Source organism: Archocentrus centrarchus, chromosome 23, assembly GCF_007364275.1.
Source record: "Archocentrus centrarchus isolate MPI-CPG fArcCen1 chromosome 23, fArcCen1, whole genome shotgun sequence".
NCBI lineage: Eukaryota > Metazoa > Chordata > Actinopteri > Cichliformes > Cichlidae > Archocentrus > Archocentrus centrarchus.
The window spans coordinates 4100192-4114462 of record NC_044368.1 but is presented as its reverse complement, the minus strand read 5'-3'; the positions used below and the strand labels follow the sequence as shown (position 1 = coordinate 4114462).

General features: G+C 40.4%; 2 protein-coding genes across 3 annotated transcripts in view; one reads left to right on the top strand and one right to left on the bottom strand.

Moving 5' to 3' along the window:
* sfmbt2 (Scm like with four mbt domains 2) overlaps positions 1–4432 on the bottom strand; it is a 69041-nt gene extending 64609 nt beyond the window's left edge. Inside the window, exon 1 of the mRNA XM_030720127.1 lies at positions 4340–4432. The gene's annotated coding sequence lies outside the window, so the exon portion shown is untranslated. The remainder of the gene's footprint in view (positions 1–4339) is intronic.
* Positions 423–13870, top strand: tmem110l (transmembrane protein 110, like). 2 transcript variants are annotated; one of them, XM_030720130.1, is made up of 8 exons: positions 423–893; positions 4585–4633; positions 4892–4987; positions 5060–5181; positions 6379–6491; positions 7380–7463; positions 7552–7683; positions 11128–13870. In XM_030720130.1, exons 1-8 carry the CDS (start codon positions 704–706, stop codon positions 11254–11256), a joined length of 915 nt encoding a protein of 304 aa, XP_030575990.1. In that variant the 5' UTR covers positions 423–703; the 3' UTR covers positions 11257–13870. The 2 variants fall into 2 exon arrangements, with proteins under 2 accessions (XP_030575990.1, XP_030575989.1); XM_030720129.1 differs by having other exon boundaries at positions 7552–7689.
* Positions 13871–14271: the final 401 nt, after the last annotated feature.

Sequence of the window (14271 nt, the reverse complement as noted above, 5' to 3'; positions counted from 1 at the left end):
ATTTTAAAGGTTTATTGAATTGATTAAGCTATCTTACTTTATAGAGCTTCTTATATTTAGCTTCTACATAGCATTTTATCTTTGCTCATCAAATGACTAAAAAAAAATTTAATTAAGCTTTTTTTTGAGTGATAATTAATTGAGCTGGTTTTTGTCATGTTTTGTTTTTTGGGCATCTTTAAACTATTTTGTTATCGGCTGTGTTTACTATCTATCTATCTATCTATCTATCTATCTATCTATCTATCTATCTATCTGTCTGTCTGTCTGTCTGTCTGTCTGTCTGTCTGTCTGTCTGTCTATCTGTCTGTCTATCTGTCTATCTGTCTGTCTGTCTGTCTGTCTGTCTGATTTAAGGCTGAGCTAAGAACAGCCGGCTTTTATTTTGAAACAGAATTACCGGAAACCAGAGTTTCAGTTTTGGAGCCGCTCCACGGTCGTGTTTTCGTTGTCAGAAACATGGATGCGAGTCAGATAATCGATGGACTTGTTTTCTTTAGCATAATAACAGGTAGCATCAGCCGGGGGAGGCGGTGAAGGGAAACTTCACCTGGAGTCGGTCGCCGGAAATTACAAAAATTTGTGCGTTTGTCTTTATCGAGTAAGAACAATAACAAAAAAGGGTTAAGCCCTTCTCTCCCCGCCGAGGAAGCGCTCCTTTTGTCTCTGACGGTTGTGCGGGTTTGTTTGTCATCGTGTCAGTATGGACATGTACGGGTACAGCGGTGTCGTGTTGGTGAAAAGATTCTTGGATAATGTCCCGTTTGAAGTGACAAACATGTCCGACATTAGCAAGGCGAATCCTCACGGCTGCGACAACGGAGCTCTGACGGACAGGTTCGGCGTCTTGATCCAGGGACTCCTGGCTATCGTCGCCTTCAGCACGCTGATGTGTGAGTATCGGTACCATCACCGCCTGGAGACACGTCCCTGAAAACACGTTTTTGTGTATCACTGTGTGTGTTCATAAAGGGGGAGAAGGGAGGAAAAGGAAAATGCACAAAGCTCCAGAAGTCCACGTGGCGTTTTGTTTGTTGACGTTTGTTTTCCGTGAGCCTCCGCTGCTCGGCACCAAATTCCACTGAAAAATGAGCTAATTTAATGTTGCCATGCGTTTCTCCAAGAATATATAGCAGACAGCAAACTTAGTAAAACAGTACCTAACGTAAAAGATTTCGCTTTTCATTTCGGCGTAAATAAGGTTTTGTAAAGAAAGAAGTTAAAAAGAAAACAGCTTTGTTTACCTGCGCGAACCGGGCTTTCAGGATGTTGTTTAATAAAATTAGCCTTAAATAGTTGGGACACACTGGTATGTGTGCCTACTGGCAAAGCAGCATAATTTTAGGGCCAGGAGCTCATTTTGTTTCTCCTTAATAACCAGAATACCTCCAATCAGCATACTGGGATAATACAAGCATATATCAGACTTGAGCGTAATAAATTTCTTTTCTGTGTGTATGTTGTATCCAGAATATCAGCTTATTTTGTAGTGTTTTTAGTATTTTGAGCTTTGTTACTACAGTTGATGGTGCAGCGGATTCGAACCCATGACCTCCCTGCTGTGAGGTCATGGGTTCGAATCCACTGGCCCGCTGGAGTTTGCATGATCTGTGTGAGATCTGTCTGTATTCCAGGTCCAAAGACCCCTGGCTCCCAGCGCCATTGAAGAATAGGTTAGGGTCAGGTTAACTGGTGACTCAAAATTGGCCGTAGGTTTGAGTGCGAGTGGTTTTCTCTCTCTGTGTTCGCCCTGCCACAGATTTATGACCTCTCCAGGGTGTACCCCCACCTGTTGTCCCGTAACAGCTGGGATATGCTAAAGTGATTAAAACCCACAAGTTACAGCCAGAAGAGAAGTAGAAATGAATAAGGAGATAATTTAAGCCAACACAGAGCAGTAAAAATGCTGAGAACCATAAGTAAAAACCATTAAAAGGTGTAGAAATAAAATGAAATGATAACTGAGATGAACGGCAGTTTAGGAAGATGGATGGTAAGAGTAGGAATTGGACTACTTAAAGACATATTTTTAGTTTGGTTTAAATACTAATTAATATGATTTGGTAGGTTTTTCCAGCAGCTTTGTACTATAAAGGTAAACGTTTGAGCAGTACTGACCAGGTGAGCTGAGGGGTCAGGCTGATTTACAGCTTCTGACCAAATTAGAGAGATAATGGCAGCGCCTCCAGAAGGTGGGCAGCATGGCCACAGTTCACCTATCTCCCCACGTTTGGATGGGTGTTGTGTTTAATTTCCCCATTGTGGGATCAATAAAGTATCATCATCATCATATTAAAGTCCCAGATCATGCTAAACCTTTAAAAAATCGCTTATAAAACTAAAAAAGCAAAGCAGTAGAATCTGGTCTGTGTGGTAATTTAAATTAAAGGTTTGTTTTGTTTTTTTTTCCATTTTTCTAGTGAGCACAGTAGTCCAGCTGACTGGAAATCTAAGCACACACACGTTTTTCAGCGTTCTTGTGGGGTAAAAAGCTGTTATCCTGACCATAATGTCTCTGTATGATTTAAAATTGATGCAGTTTTACCCGCTAAACAAGATGCTCCTTGTGATCCGGAGCGCTTACTTACTCAGCCCTAACAATGGCTGTTGACTTGCTAAGAAACTTGTGATTCTGGGGCAGCTGACCTGGGAAATGCTGAGCATCTAACCACGTTTGGCACCCCTGGCACTGTTTTTTATTTTGGCAGCAGCTGAAAGATGTGACTGTCACTGGGTCAAGAAGCTGCGATAAAAAACAAACTCAAGGCCTCTCAGAAATCTTATATTGTGAAATGTGGCATTATTTAAAAAACTAATACCACATGCCACACAGAAATAATGTTTGATTTCCTGTAGGACATTCTGGGTTATATTTAAGCTTCAGTTTGAGTTATTTCCCAGTCATTTCCCTGGAATATTGTGACATTAGTCAGCTGCCAGGCATCTTGTTATGCAATTGTCTGCACACATGTTCAGGGAAAACATTAGGACTGGAGTGTTTCGTTCTCCTTTTTTGGCAAAATGCCCAAATACCACACAGAAATAACGAGTACAAATGCTGATTCAGAGCGATATAAACTTATTTCACTAGAGTGTTGGCATATGATCTACTGTAATGATCACTGTGTACTTTAAAAGGTCGGTGCAGGCGTGGTGATTTCATCAGCTAATCAGCATGCTGAAGCCTCAGCAGTGAAGTTTAGCAGAATCAGGCCAGGCCTTAAGAGGCAGCGATCAATGAGCTCTAACCTTCACTCAGTTACTTATTAGCAAAAAAGAATCAATATCCTTCCTCTCGCTCTCATTTCCCCACTCTCTTGTTCTCTGAGTGTCATTCTTGGTCAACCTGCATGCATATGTTAATACTTGCATGTAATTTCTGTGCAGTGAGACATAATTAGACCTCGAGCCATGGCCACAGTCACAGGCACCCCTCCACTCATCTGTCTCCCTCAAAGCTATTTTTGGGAGTTTCCTTCCACTGCACTGCCTGCGCTCACAGAACTCAGATAACGACTGGATGTTTAGTATGTCATAAAGTAATTTGACACCTTCTGTTTATGCTTGTTTTTCAGCTTCAAACCAAGTATCCAAGTATAGATTATTGAGAAAGCTGCTCAGCCACCTCTGATTTGCCTGAAAATATTGTGCTTTAAAATTTTGGACGTTTTATGACGCCTATGAAATTTTTTGCTTTAAAAGGCCTGATGGATTAAAAATGCAGTACTGATGTAAAACTATGTGTACATACAAATAAATACAGCGTAATGGAAAAGGAATTTGTCGCTCATTTCCGGTCAGTAGTCTTAAAATATAATTTTCTTCATTTTTGTGACTAAGAATTTCATGTTAAAATATTCTGTGTGTTTTATTTTGCATTATTGTGAAATATAATTATATATCATTAAGAAATTGTCACTCTCAGTAATTTCTTTTTAGTGTGTTCAAATGTGGGACATGCAGTTGGAAAGGGCATTAAGGAATCTAAAAAATATGAATTATTATGCCGAGCCCTGATTGGTCTGCATACAGTTTAAATGTAATGTGTCTCCATTATCTTATCTGACAGATGCATCTTCCATATTGTGGCCATTAGAGAAAATGCTACTCATGATGCAGTGAATTAACCCAAATGAACAGAACTATGTTTTAAAAAAAGAAGCAGCTTTGGCTCCAGAAAACTGTCAGGAAAAGAAAAAACGACTTGAATTACGAGTTATGGTCATGGTGCTGTGGACCCTCTTGTATTTCGTCATGCTTTATAGTAAACGCTAACTCACAGGAGATCAACAAACTTCTGGGGAAATCCGTAATGAAGGAAACCGGTTCTGTTTCTGACCTTGTGGATGTGAGATGAAGGAGCAGTTGGTGCCTGTTTACTCTCAGCCTGCTGGGCAGAAATGAAGCTTTGTGGCTTCGTGGCATTAAGATGAATCATCTGTGTTTTATCTGCAGCCTTTCTCCCCTTTGCCTGCGCAGAGATATGGATGGGCGGGGGGAAAAAAATGCAGAGGAATTGTGTTTCATGTTGTTGTTTTTTTGTGGGACAGTCAATTAATTGATTTTTTTTCTTTTTGTTTGCAGTAAAGAGGTTCCGGGAGCCTGTAGGGATCAGAAGACCGTGGAGGATCTGGTCAGAAATGTTATTTATTTTCTCTTTGGCTACATCCACCCTGTCTTGTCCTATTTACTTATGTTTTTTTGTTCCAACAAAAACATAAATAAATATAAGGCGACCCCAAAAATGATGGAATTCCCGTCGGGTTAATCAAACACAATGAATGACAATTTTTTTTAGAAAATCTTCCCTTTCCTGAGTTTCCTGACCTTAAAATCTGTGGCAGTCAAAACCAGGAAATAAAAACAACTCTGTCTGCTGTGCCTTTTCCAGGTTTTTCGATACGTCCAAACAAGCCATCGGTGCTCTCTTCATCCACTTCGCCAATGTCTTCCTGTCCACTCTAACCAAAGAGGACCCCTGCTCTCTGTGAGTTCTTTATAAGTAGACAGGCCATGATAGGATGTCTCAGCAGTAAATTGATTTAATATTTTTCCAAAGCTACCTGATGAACTTCCTGCTGGACGCCACTCTGGGGATGTTGGTCATCTGGCTGGCTGTGAAGTTGGTGTCCAAGTTGGTGGAGTACAAGCAGTGGACTTTGCTCATATTTGGAGAATATGGTGAGTGAAAATAAATCATATGATTTACTTTTAGTTTTTTCCATTTTCTTCTCATTTATTTAAACAAAATGCTAAATGGACTGGATCTTATATCGTGCTTTTCTACGTGAGCACTCAAAGCGCTTATACGGCATGTCTCATTCACACACACACACACACACACACATTCGTACAGGCACTTTCTACATCTAAGTGCTTTCTATTCGCACACACAGTCGCACTCCAGTGAACACATCTGGAGCAACTATCGGTTCAATATCTTGCCCATGGGTACTTTGGCATGCAGACTGGAGCAGCCAGGGACTGAATCACCAAGCTTCCGATTAGTAGGTGACCTGCTCTACCTTCTGAGGCACAGCCACCCAAAATGAACAAGGAACTGTATTTATGAATGCAAGGACTGGAGAAGGAAGGCTGCATTTGGTCTAAGGAGAAGGAGCAGTTTTTGCCAGCAGAGAGTGCTGTAGACCCACCAGAGGTAAACGGGGAGTACAGCCAGCATCTCCAGCTGCAGTTGAGTCTGGAAATCATTCCCAATGGCTTCATACAGTTACTGCACTCTCATCCTCCTGTTGTTTTTTCCTTTACGTCCTTCCTTTTCCTTCCTTGTGTGATGGAAATTGTTACTGAAACATGCCTGATTAAATCCATCTTACTTCTGTCCTATGGTTTGTATTTAATTCCTTCGTTTGTTTGACAGGCGCGCTGACATTTCCAGATAGGTGTGTTTGTTTGTGTCTTTGTTTCCTTCGCTCTCTCTCCATCTGGCTCCGAGTCTTCCTTCCTCCTTCCTGCCTTAATGACAGACCTGTCCTCCTTTGTGTTTGCTGTGGTGAGACACCTGTGTAACAGAGATTTTGGAAAGGTTGAGACGAGGGGAAGAACGTTCATCCCTCTTGAGATTATTATTAAATGCAGTCTTCAGCTTGGAAACTGGCTCAGAATAGCAATAGGTAGAAATAAGGAGCTTGATAGGAGTGGGATCATTTTAAAATGGACTTTTTCCTTATTTCTGTCACACATGTACTGTTATATTGATGGGTGCTTATAGGAAACGTAGCCAGACTTTACAATAGTTAGTTTAGAAAGCTGCTTTATCGGAGTATAAGAATAAAAACATGGAAATTTAAACCTTTGATGTTATCAAATAAAATGCAAATAAACAAGAAGCTTAGTCTAACCTCCACCCCCCTCCAGGTGACCCCCCGCAGGCAGCAGCATGGCTGGGCCAATGTGGCGTCTACATGCTCATTATGGTGCTGGAGAAAGGTGTGATCAGCCTGGTGCTGTTGATCCCTGGATGGTCCAAGGTAAGAAGACTTTTCAGCTCATCGTGCACTAATCCTATGACATTTTGATACATCCAGGCAGAGGAAACAGTTTCCACTTCCACTCATCATTTCACCTGAGCGAGGTTCAGCCAGTCTTATGACTGCACTTAATCCAATGGGACTGAGCGAACCATGGTCTCATCCTAAAAGAATCACAATTCTTTTTTTTTTTTGGTCTTTCTATTTTGACAGTCTTAAATGTCAGAGATTGATCTTGGTCAGGTTAGCTGGACAAGACAGAAAAAAACACATTTTTACATTTTTTTCCCTCTCACATCCAAATTTGGATTTGTTTGGTTTGTTTTTTGAATCAAAATCATCATCGAAAGTGTCTCTGAGGCAGACATGAGAGAGAATACAGCTGTGGCCCAAAGTTTTTATTTGTTTGCCAATACAAGGTTTTGAAACTTATGAAATCCTTGTGATTGATCTTCAGTGTTTCATTGAAATATGTAAAAAATAATGTAAATAAAACCTAAAGCAGAAAAGTGCTTGTAAAACAAACTTTTGGCCACGACTGCAAACAAGCGAGTGGTTAAAAAAAGATTTCTTATTTGATCCCAGTGTAAACGTGGAATTGAGTTGAAAGAGAGTTTGTTTTGTGACATTCTGAATATTTGTGATTAAATTGGACAATCACAATGAAAATGCAGCTTATTTGTCTGCCCTGCCTCCTTCTGATCATCCTTTATTTAAAAGAAGGGCCCTTTGACAAACACAGCACCGTCTGCTGCATCCTTTATTTCATAAATTTAATACTTTCAATCTAATCTTATCCTCACTGAAAAAAAAAATCCCACATGCAGCTGTCATCAGCTTTATTTCCACATATTGTTCATTTTTGAATGTTTTCATCTTCTGTTCCAGTTGCAGGAGGTGTTGCTGAGCTACATAGCTAACCCTCAGCTGGAGCTGGCACTCGTCATGCTCATTGTGCCCTTCATAGTCAACGTAAGTTACATTTTTACATTACGACAAGACGAGTTAAGACGATTTTCTTTGTCTTCATGCATTTTTGTCTCTCTGTCTCCCTCTGTAGTCCATCATGTTCTGGGTGGTGGACAGCCTGATGATGAGGAAGTACAAGACGATGAAGGGCCTGGACGACTCCTCTGACAGCTCGGTGAAGAAGGCCGAGTCTCTGCCGTGGATGGACAGTGAGGAGTCACAGGTGAGAGTGAGTTCAGCAACAAAGAAGAACAATGTGAATTTCATCACATTACTGCCAATATTATGAAATATTAACAGTAATTAGAGGGTTTCCTTCCTTCTCATTGTAAATGTGTGTCAGAATCTGCAGCCAGTTGCTGTATGCTATTTTATTTATGAGTATAAAGCCATTAGGTTTCTTCTGTATACATGTAAAAGCCAACCGGTGTAACTTACAAGTTAAAAAGAATATGCAAGATGATATTATAATGTTACATTTGTGTAGTTTTTTAAAACAAATAATTAAAAGAACTTATTATCAAAGCTTTTAAAACATTTTCCAGCTTTAAGTTCTGAAATAGTTGTTTCTATTTTGTTAAATTTTTAGTCCATGTGACATTAAAATCTCAATTTTATGCAGCCTTGAGTGAAGTTAAATCCTTGGAGGAATCTGACAGGTGTGTGTGTGTGTGTGTGTGTGTGTGTGTGTGTGTGTGTGTGTGTGTGTGTGTGTGTGTGTGTGTGTGTGTGTGTGTGTGTGTGTGTGTGTGTGTGTGTGTGTGTGCCTTCTGGAAGTGACTCATCAGTGTTTTATTCTTTTAAGTTTTGTTTAAAACAGGAAATAGAAGCCTGTTCCCAGCAAACACTCAGTGGGACTGTTGCCCTGAACGGACGCAGACACGTGAAAGTTAAATGCTTTTTGAAGAAAAGCCTTCATGGTGTGTAAAAATGAGCGTTAACGTACCGACGCCGTCTCGCCGGGTGTGAACTGCACCTGTTGTTTTGGTGCACACCCATACACAGACAGATTTTGTCTCTCCACACTTGATCTAATGAGGAACCAAACCCATGAATTTAATCCAAGAAACACTGAGTCAGACTCTTCTCTCTGGCCTTCCTCAGTGCTGTTGGCTCGGGCGATTATAGTTTGATTATAGTTTGTTGTGGTGGTTTCAGACTCCCTTAATGAAAATGTTTGCATGTGGTTTTGCATACTGAATTAAAACCTCAGCAGACCTTATAGAGAAGAAATGAGGGGAAAGGGATAAAGGGTAATGACATAAGGCAAAAGTCTCTCACTGGAATCAAACTATCAACATTGTGGATGCCACTTGATGAAGAGGAAGCCCACACAAGCCGGCTTTTCTTGTGAGTACGGCTGAATGCTGGTTTGTCTGGTCTGTAAAACTGGAACAGGCTTCTTGCAGTAATTCATACCAGGCACAGAAGCCTGTGATATTTCTTCTTTCCCTCTCAGGAAAGACTGAACTCACAGACTTCGGGCCGAATGACTGCCGGGGTCCGTGACCCTCGTGTGCAATGCGATGAGTGTTTGTCCCTCCCTCCGCTTTTCTTTTCCCTGGTCGTCTGCCAAGCAGACATAAATCAAGCCTTCATCCCGAGAATAAAAGTGACATTTAGGATTAGTTTCCTCACGCTGATGTTATGGAAAGCAGAGTGGAGTGGAGGAGGACAGCAGAAAGACAGGCATTGACTCTGATGAGGTCTTAGTCGGGGTGGTAGCTAGAGTTAGAGCAGCAATGCTGCTGTTGTTGTTGGTTAGTCATGCTGCCAGTGAAATTAAAAGTTATAAAAGTGATCAGACCAATATAAGATTCATACAGAACAGCAGAACTACCAGCACGTATGAGCGCTCATTCTTGGAACATCAAAAATCCTGCTTGGTTATTGCTGCTGTCTTGGCCACGGAGATTCTCAGGGTTTGCTTCCTGGTTAAAGAAAAATTAATAAAAGGTCCAAAATGAAACCATCACAGCTGTCGCATGATGAGAATATCAAACATTTTTTTTATATTCAGCTTAAAGGATGTCAGTATCTTAATATTTCATTAGCTGGTGTACTGTAATATTGGGTTGTTGTACAAGAATTTAAGAAGCACTCATTCATTTGTTAAACATTCAAATGGAGTTACACATCAGTACAGACTGACTTTCATTCATGAAAAGCTTTTGTTTCTTTTCTCTGTGGTTACATGGAGTGTTTGATAAGAACACACACTTCACACTGGAGAACACAGCGGTTGGAAATTACTGCGACTGTGTGCGGTGAACTTGCAATCTTGTTGCCTTTTGTAACATTTGCTTTGAAGATGGGGATCGGGTCTGCAACCATTTGCAGTCAGTTGCCATCTTCAAAGCGACTGGTGCAAGACCGCGATCAATGTGGAGTCAGTCTTTCAGTCTGAGGCTAAATAGGGTCAAGATGGCAATTTCATGCAATCTGTTTGTGATAAGACAGTAAGTAACTGATAAATTTCCACAATCATACACAGAAATTCACATTAACTACTTACTTTCAGATTCCAGCCAGAACCTCATAGATTTGAAACAGAAATTCAGAAATAGTGACATTGTTGCTGCAGGACAGCACTTTGCTTTTATATAGGAATATAACCAGAATGCAACCAGTTGGCAACCGGTTCCAAAGAGAGATGAGTTTTGTGCATCAGCACAGACTGACTCAGATGGATTGCAACATGTTGGCAATATGTGTGCCAGCTCGTCACTGTTACACCTGCTGTTTGTACATTGCTTGCTCTCTGTTTAAGGTGGGTTTGCAGCTTTCCACATCAGCTACACGGATCAGAGTGCTGGTCAAACACAACTGCTGGCTTAAAGGCTTAGAACTATTCCCTGTAATAACCCTGACTGCTGTCATGGAGAACACGTGTTTGATTCATCTTCACAAACTGATGTGTGGGGCACTTAAATAAACTGGATGTTAACTTTAGCCGTTGTCAAAATTGTCAAAGTCCCTGTTTGGGAACACTTTGGCTTTCACAACTAAAATGTTTAATGCATTCTCACGGCAGTTTGTGAAATACATTTTTGTCCTTTTTTCATTTATATGAAAAATGATCCTTTCAACAGGTTTTCCACATGTCAAACCCTATTTTAAAGCAGCATATGGAAGTTTTGTAGTGCTGTAAATGTCTAATAGTCATGGAATTCTGCCCCTTAGAGAACTGAATTCCTCCTGCTGCTTCTGGAGCATCTTCAAAGCTGCAAATAAACAGGGATATTTTTTCCTGGGAATCCAGAGCTGAGATATTTCCCAGCTTTTTGTCTAGGAAACAAAATCTGAACACACTTCAGCAGAAAATGACTCGTCTGTTTTTTGTCTTTGGCTCATAGTGCTGTTCATATATTCATTCATAGTCATTCACTATTCATTCACCAGGTGCAATACCATCTTCATTATTATATGTATGCAAATTATTTTATTTTTTTACAACATATATATCTTTATACATAATGTTTTATTTTCTGTATATTTTTAGAAGTTCTAATTTATATTTTAGAAAGTGTGACTTTCTGCTGCATGGCACTGAACACGAGTGGCCCTCTAATCTTATTGTACATCCTGTATAATGACAATAAAGGCTGTTTTATTCTATTTTATTCTACTCTAAGTACTGGTTGCTAACAAAATCCCCCTCTTTCAGGTCCTACTGTCAGCTGAGACGGACACAGAGGAGGCTTCAGACGGGGAGGAGGAGCCGGACGATTTTGGACCAGTCCCCCATGTGCAGTATTCAGGTGGACCACTGAGGCCAAGCTGGGTGGTGGTGTAAACACATGTGATGTGTCCTTCATTAATGACTGTCCTCACTCACAACACTCAGAAGAGCATAAATAAAAAAACAAACTCCCATCCATATCTTCTCAGACCGTCCTCAGTCTTAATGTCAGCTTCTTAATGCAAGCAAAGGCACACTTTAAGGTCATATAACCTGTGAATGTGAATACTACACCTTTAGCTGCCTTCTTCTGGATTGAAGGTTAGAACACTTAGAACGCGAGTGCGACTCAGTATTTACATGCACATAGCATTTTGGGAATTAGAAAGTCTTTAGCCTCTCTCTTGACTGCCTCCACTTGCTGCAAGAGAACATCAGACAAACCACAGCTGAACACACTGTGTGTGTGGAGAGAGATCATTAAGGTGCACAGTGCCCACAGGGCAAAATGCATGGATGGTAATGACAAAGACTAAAATAAATCTGTCTTCTCTCAACTCAAGGGGACTTTTGGAAATGGCGTTTCTCTAAGGAGAGCCATTTATCAAGTGTCATGTTCCAAAGAGGAGCAAGAAAGTATACGCTATATATAAAAGGTTGTATTCAAATATAATCACTTCAAATCCACCTTTTTATTTAAGGTGTAATTATAGTCATTCCTGCACGTTCTCCCCCCGGCTGCTTACTTTAAGTTAAAAGGAGGATCAGCGGTCTCTTATTTTTTTTTTTTTAAACCACACACACGTCAGTGCTTTGGCTGCTGCAGTTTCAACATGTGGATGATGTGGTTGATGAAATACACTACCAGCACCTCTTAAGCTTGTTTTATACTCCTGGGTTGAATCTATGGATTACCTTCCTCTGACATCGCACCACCAAAACGCCAGCCGTGTGTGTTGTTTCTTCCATAGACTGTATGTAAATGATGTAACCACAGTGGTCCAATCTCGTAGCGTCGACTCAAAGTTTCTGACGTCACCGTCATAGTTTGTTCCAAAAAAATTGGGTTCTAACTGTAAAGCTGAGCACACTGTATGCTCATATGGTAGCAACTTGCTTGTCACAAGTATGCCAACCTCCTTGTGATTGCCTGTAGTTTGCATGGAAGACGCCGACTTGTCTACAAATACTCACTAACTGCTGAGTGGTGGGGAAACTGTAAAAAGTGCAACACAAACCAGAAACAAAGAACACGTGCCTTTAAAAGTTGTGCCTCACTACTGACACCAACATGTTTCAAAAGGATTAACTTTTAATTTGAGGCTGAACATTTTGCATTTGCGGTTTAGTTTCACTTTAGCGAGTAGCTGGTGAGTTTGCAGATACGCCAACGGCTTCCATATAAATTTTAGGCGACCACAGCAGTCTGCTAGTGACCAAAGCAATCACAAGGAAGGAAGTCTTCAGTACAGCACTGTATACCTCTGTGCATCCAGTTTAACCAATCAGCTTCCCACCAACTGGTCAGGAAGTCCACACTTCCCTAGCTAGCAGACTTCAGCAACTAATGGCAGCTAGTTAGAGAATGCTCATTTTCCCCTAGCAACTGGCAGTCACCATCTAGTCTCTGTGACTGGGACCTAAGAAGTAGGTTAATTTTTCAGACTTCTATACAATACGGCTTCTTTTGGCTACTACAGTGGATACCCCCTGCTGGCCATTAGAAAGAATGCAGGCTGAAACCACTTCGGCATTGGCTTCACTTTTCACACCTGGAGGCTACCTTTATTTATTTTTTATTTGGGTGTACTTCAGACATTTTGAATAGAAACTGAGCTAATCATGTTGAACTTGGAACTAATAAATGCTGAGCAACAGCTATTTCTACTGCAACATAGGAAAGAGAAAAGACATTAGTACTGATTTGGTCAAAAGCTGCGGAAATGAGAGAACTGCATGTGGTGCATTGGTGGCTATTGCTTTAGCATTGTGAGCAAGCCAGACAGAATTACAACCTAATACATATTTCACACAGGCATTATACGTGTTCCAACACGTCATGCTGTTACCAAGCATATCAGTCAAGACCACAAAATGTACCTGCACGCCTGGTTATGGAGTAGGATAAATGTCCATAGTATAGATTTAACATGGAAGCGTCAATCAAGCTTAAAGCTTAATATCAGGTATTTTTGGGCACTTTTTTTTTTTATAATTATGGAATATCTCGTAACACTTCAAATTTTTTTGTCTCCTATAGGAGGCCTTTATGCCACATGGTAGTGGGATGATGTATTAAACTTTTGCAAAGTATAGCACAATGTTATTTATTCGGTTATTCTCTACATATGTGCTCCAGTCTGTGGTAAATGCAGTGAATAGGAGCATTAGTGAATAAAGAAAAGGTGAGAGTTTTGAGTCTTCATCACCAGGCTAAAGGTGGTAAACAGGCAAGTGTGATGGATGTGCGTTACTTTATCCTAAAAGTCCACGTTTACATCTATAATTTCAAAGGTCTACAGTTTGATATATATATTATCTATAATATTTTATTTTGTATTTCATTGTACCTTATGTTTTTTTTTTTATTTGTTTTTTTTATATAATATAAACCAAGTTACAATCATGTGGATGACACAGCACAGCATGACCTGTAGTATCCACAGGCCGTAAGCTGCCACAGTGCTTCTTACGAATGTATTTAATCTGTACTATGAATAAAGATGATTGACACATGAACCCGTGTTCAGTGTTGAATTCCTGTTGTGGCCCGGGTGAAGCAGCGCATTGACAGACAAGCTGAATAGGACCTGGCCAGAGCACACCTGTGTGGGTGTGGCCTGTAGCCCTGTGACCCCCACCTGATGACAAGGAAGAATATGGAGCAGTATGTAAGGGTGTATAGTTGTGTGTTAGGTGTCCATGTAGTCATTGGCAGTGGTGACAAAGGGTTCATTAGTGGGGTTCTTCTCAGTGGTAAACAGGTGTGATTTGCTGCTTCCTAAGACATGCGAACATGAATATCAAAAAATATGTAGTTCCAAATATAGTTTTAATGGTTTTATTTACACTTTTTATTAAACATTTGTAAAAATAAGAAATTATATAATAAAACATTTAATTTTCAGC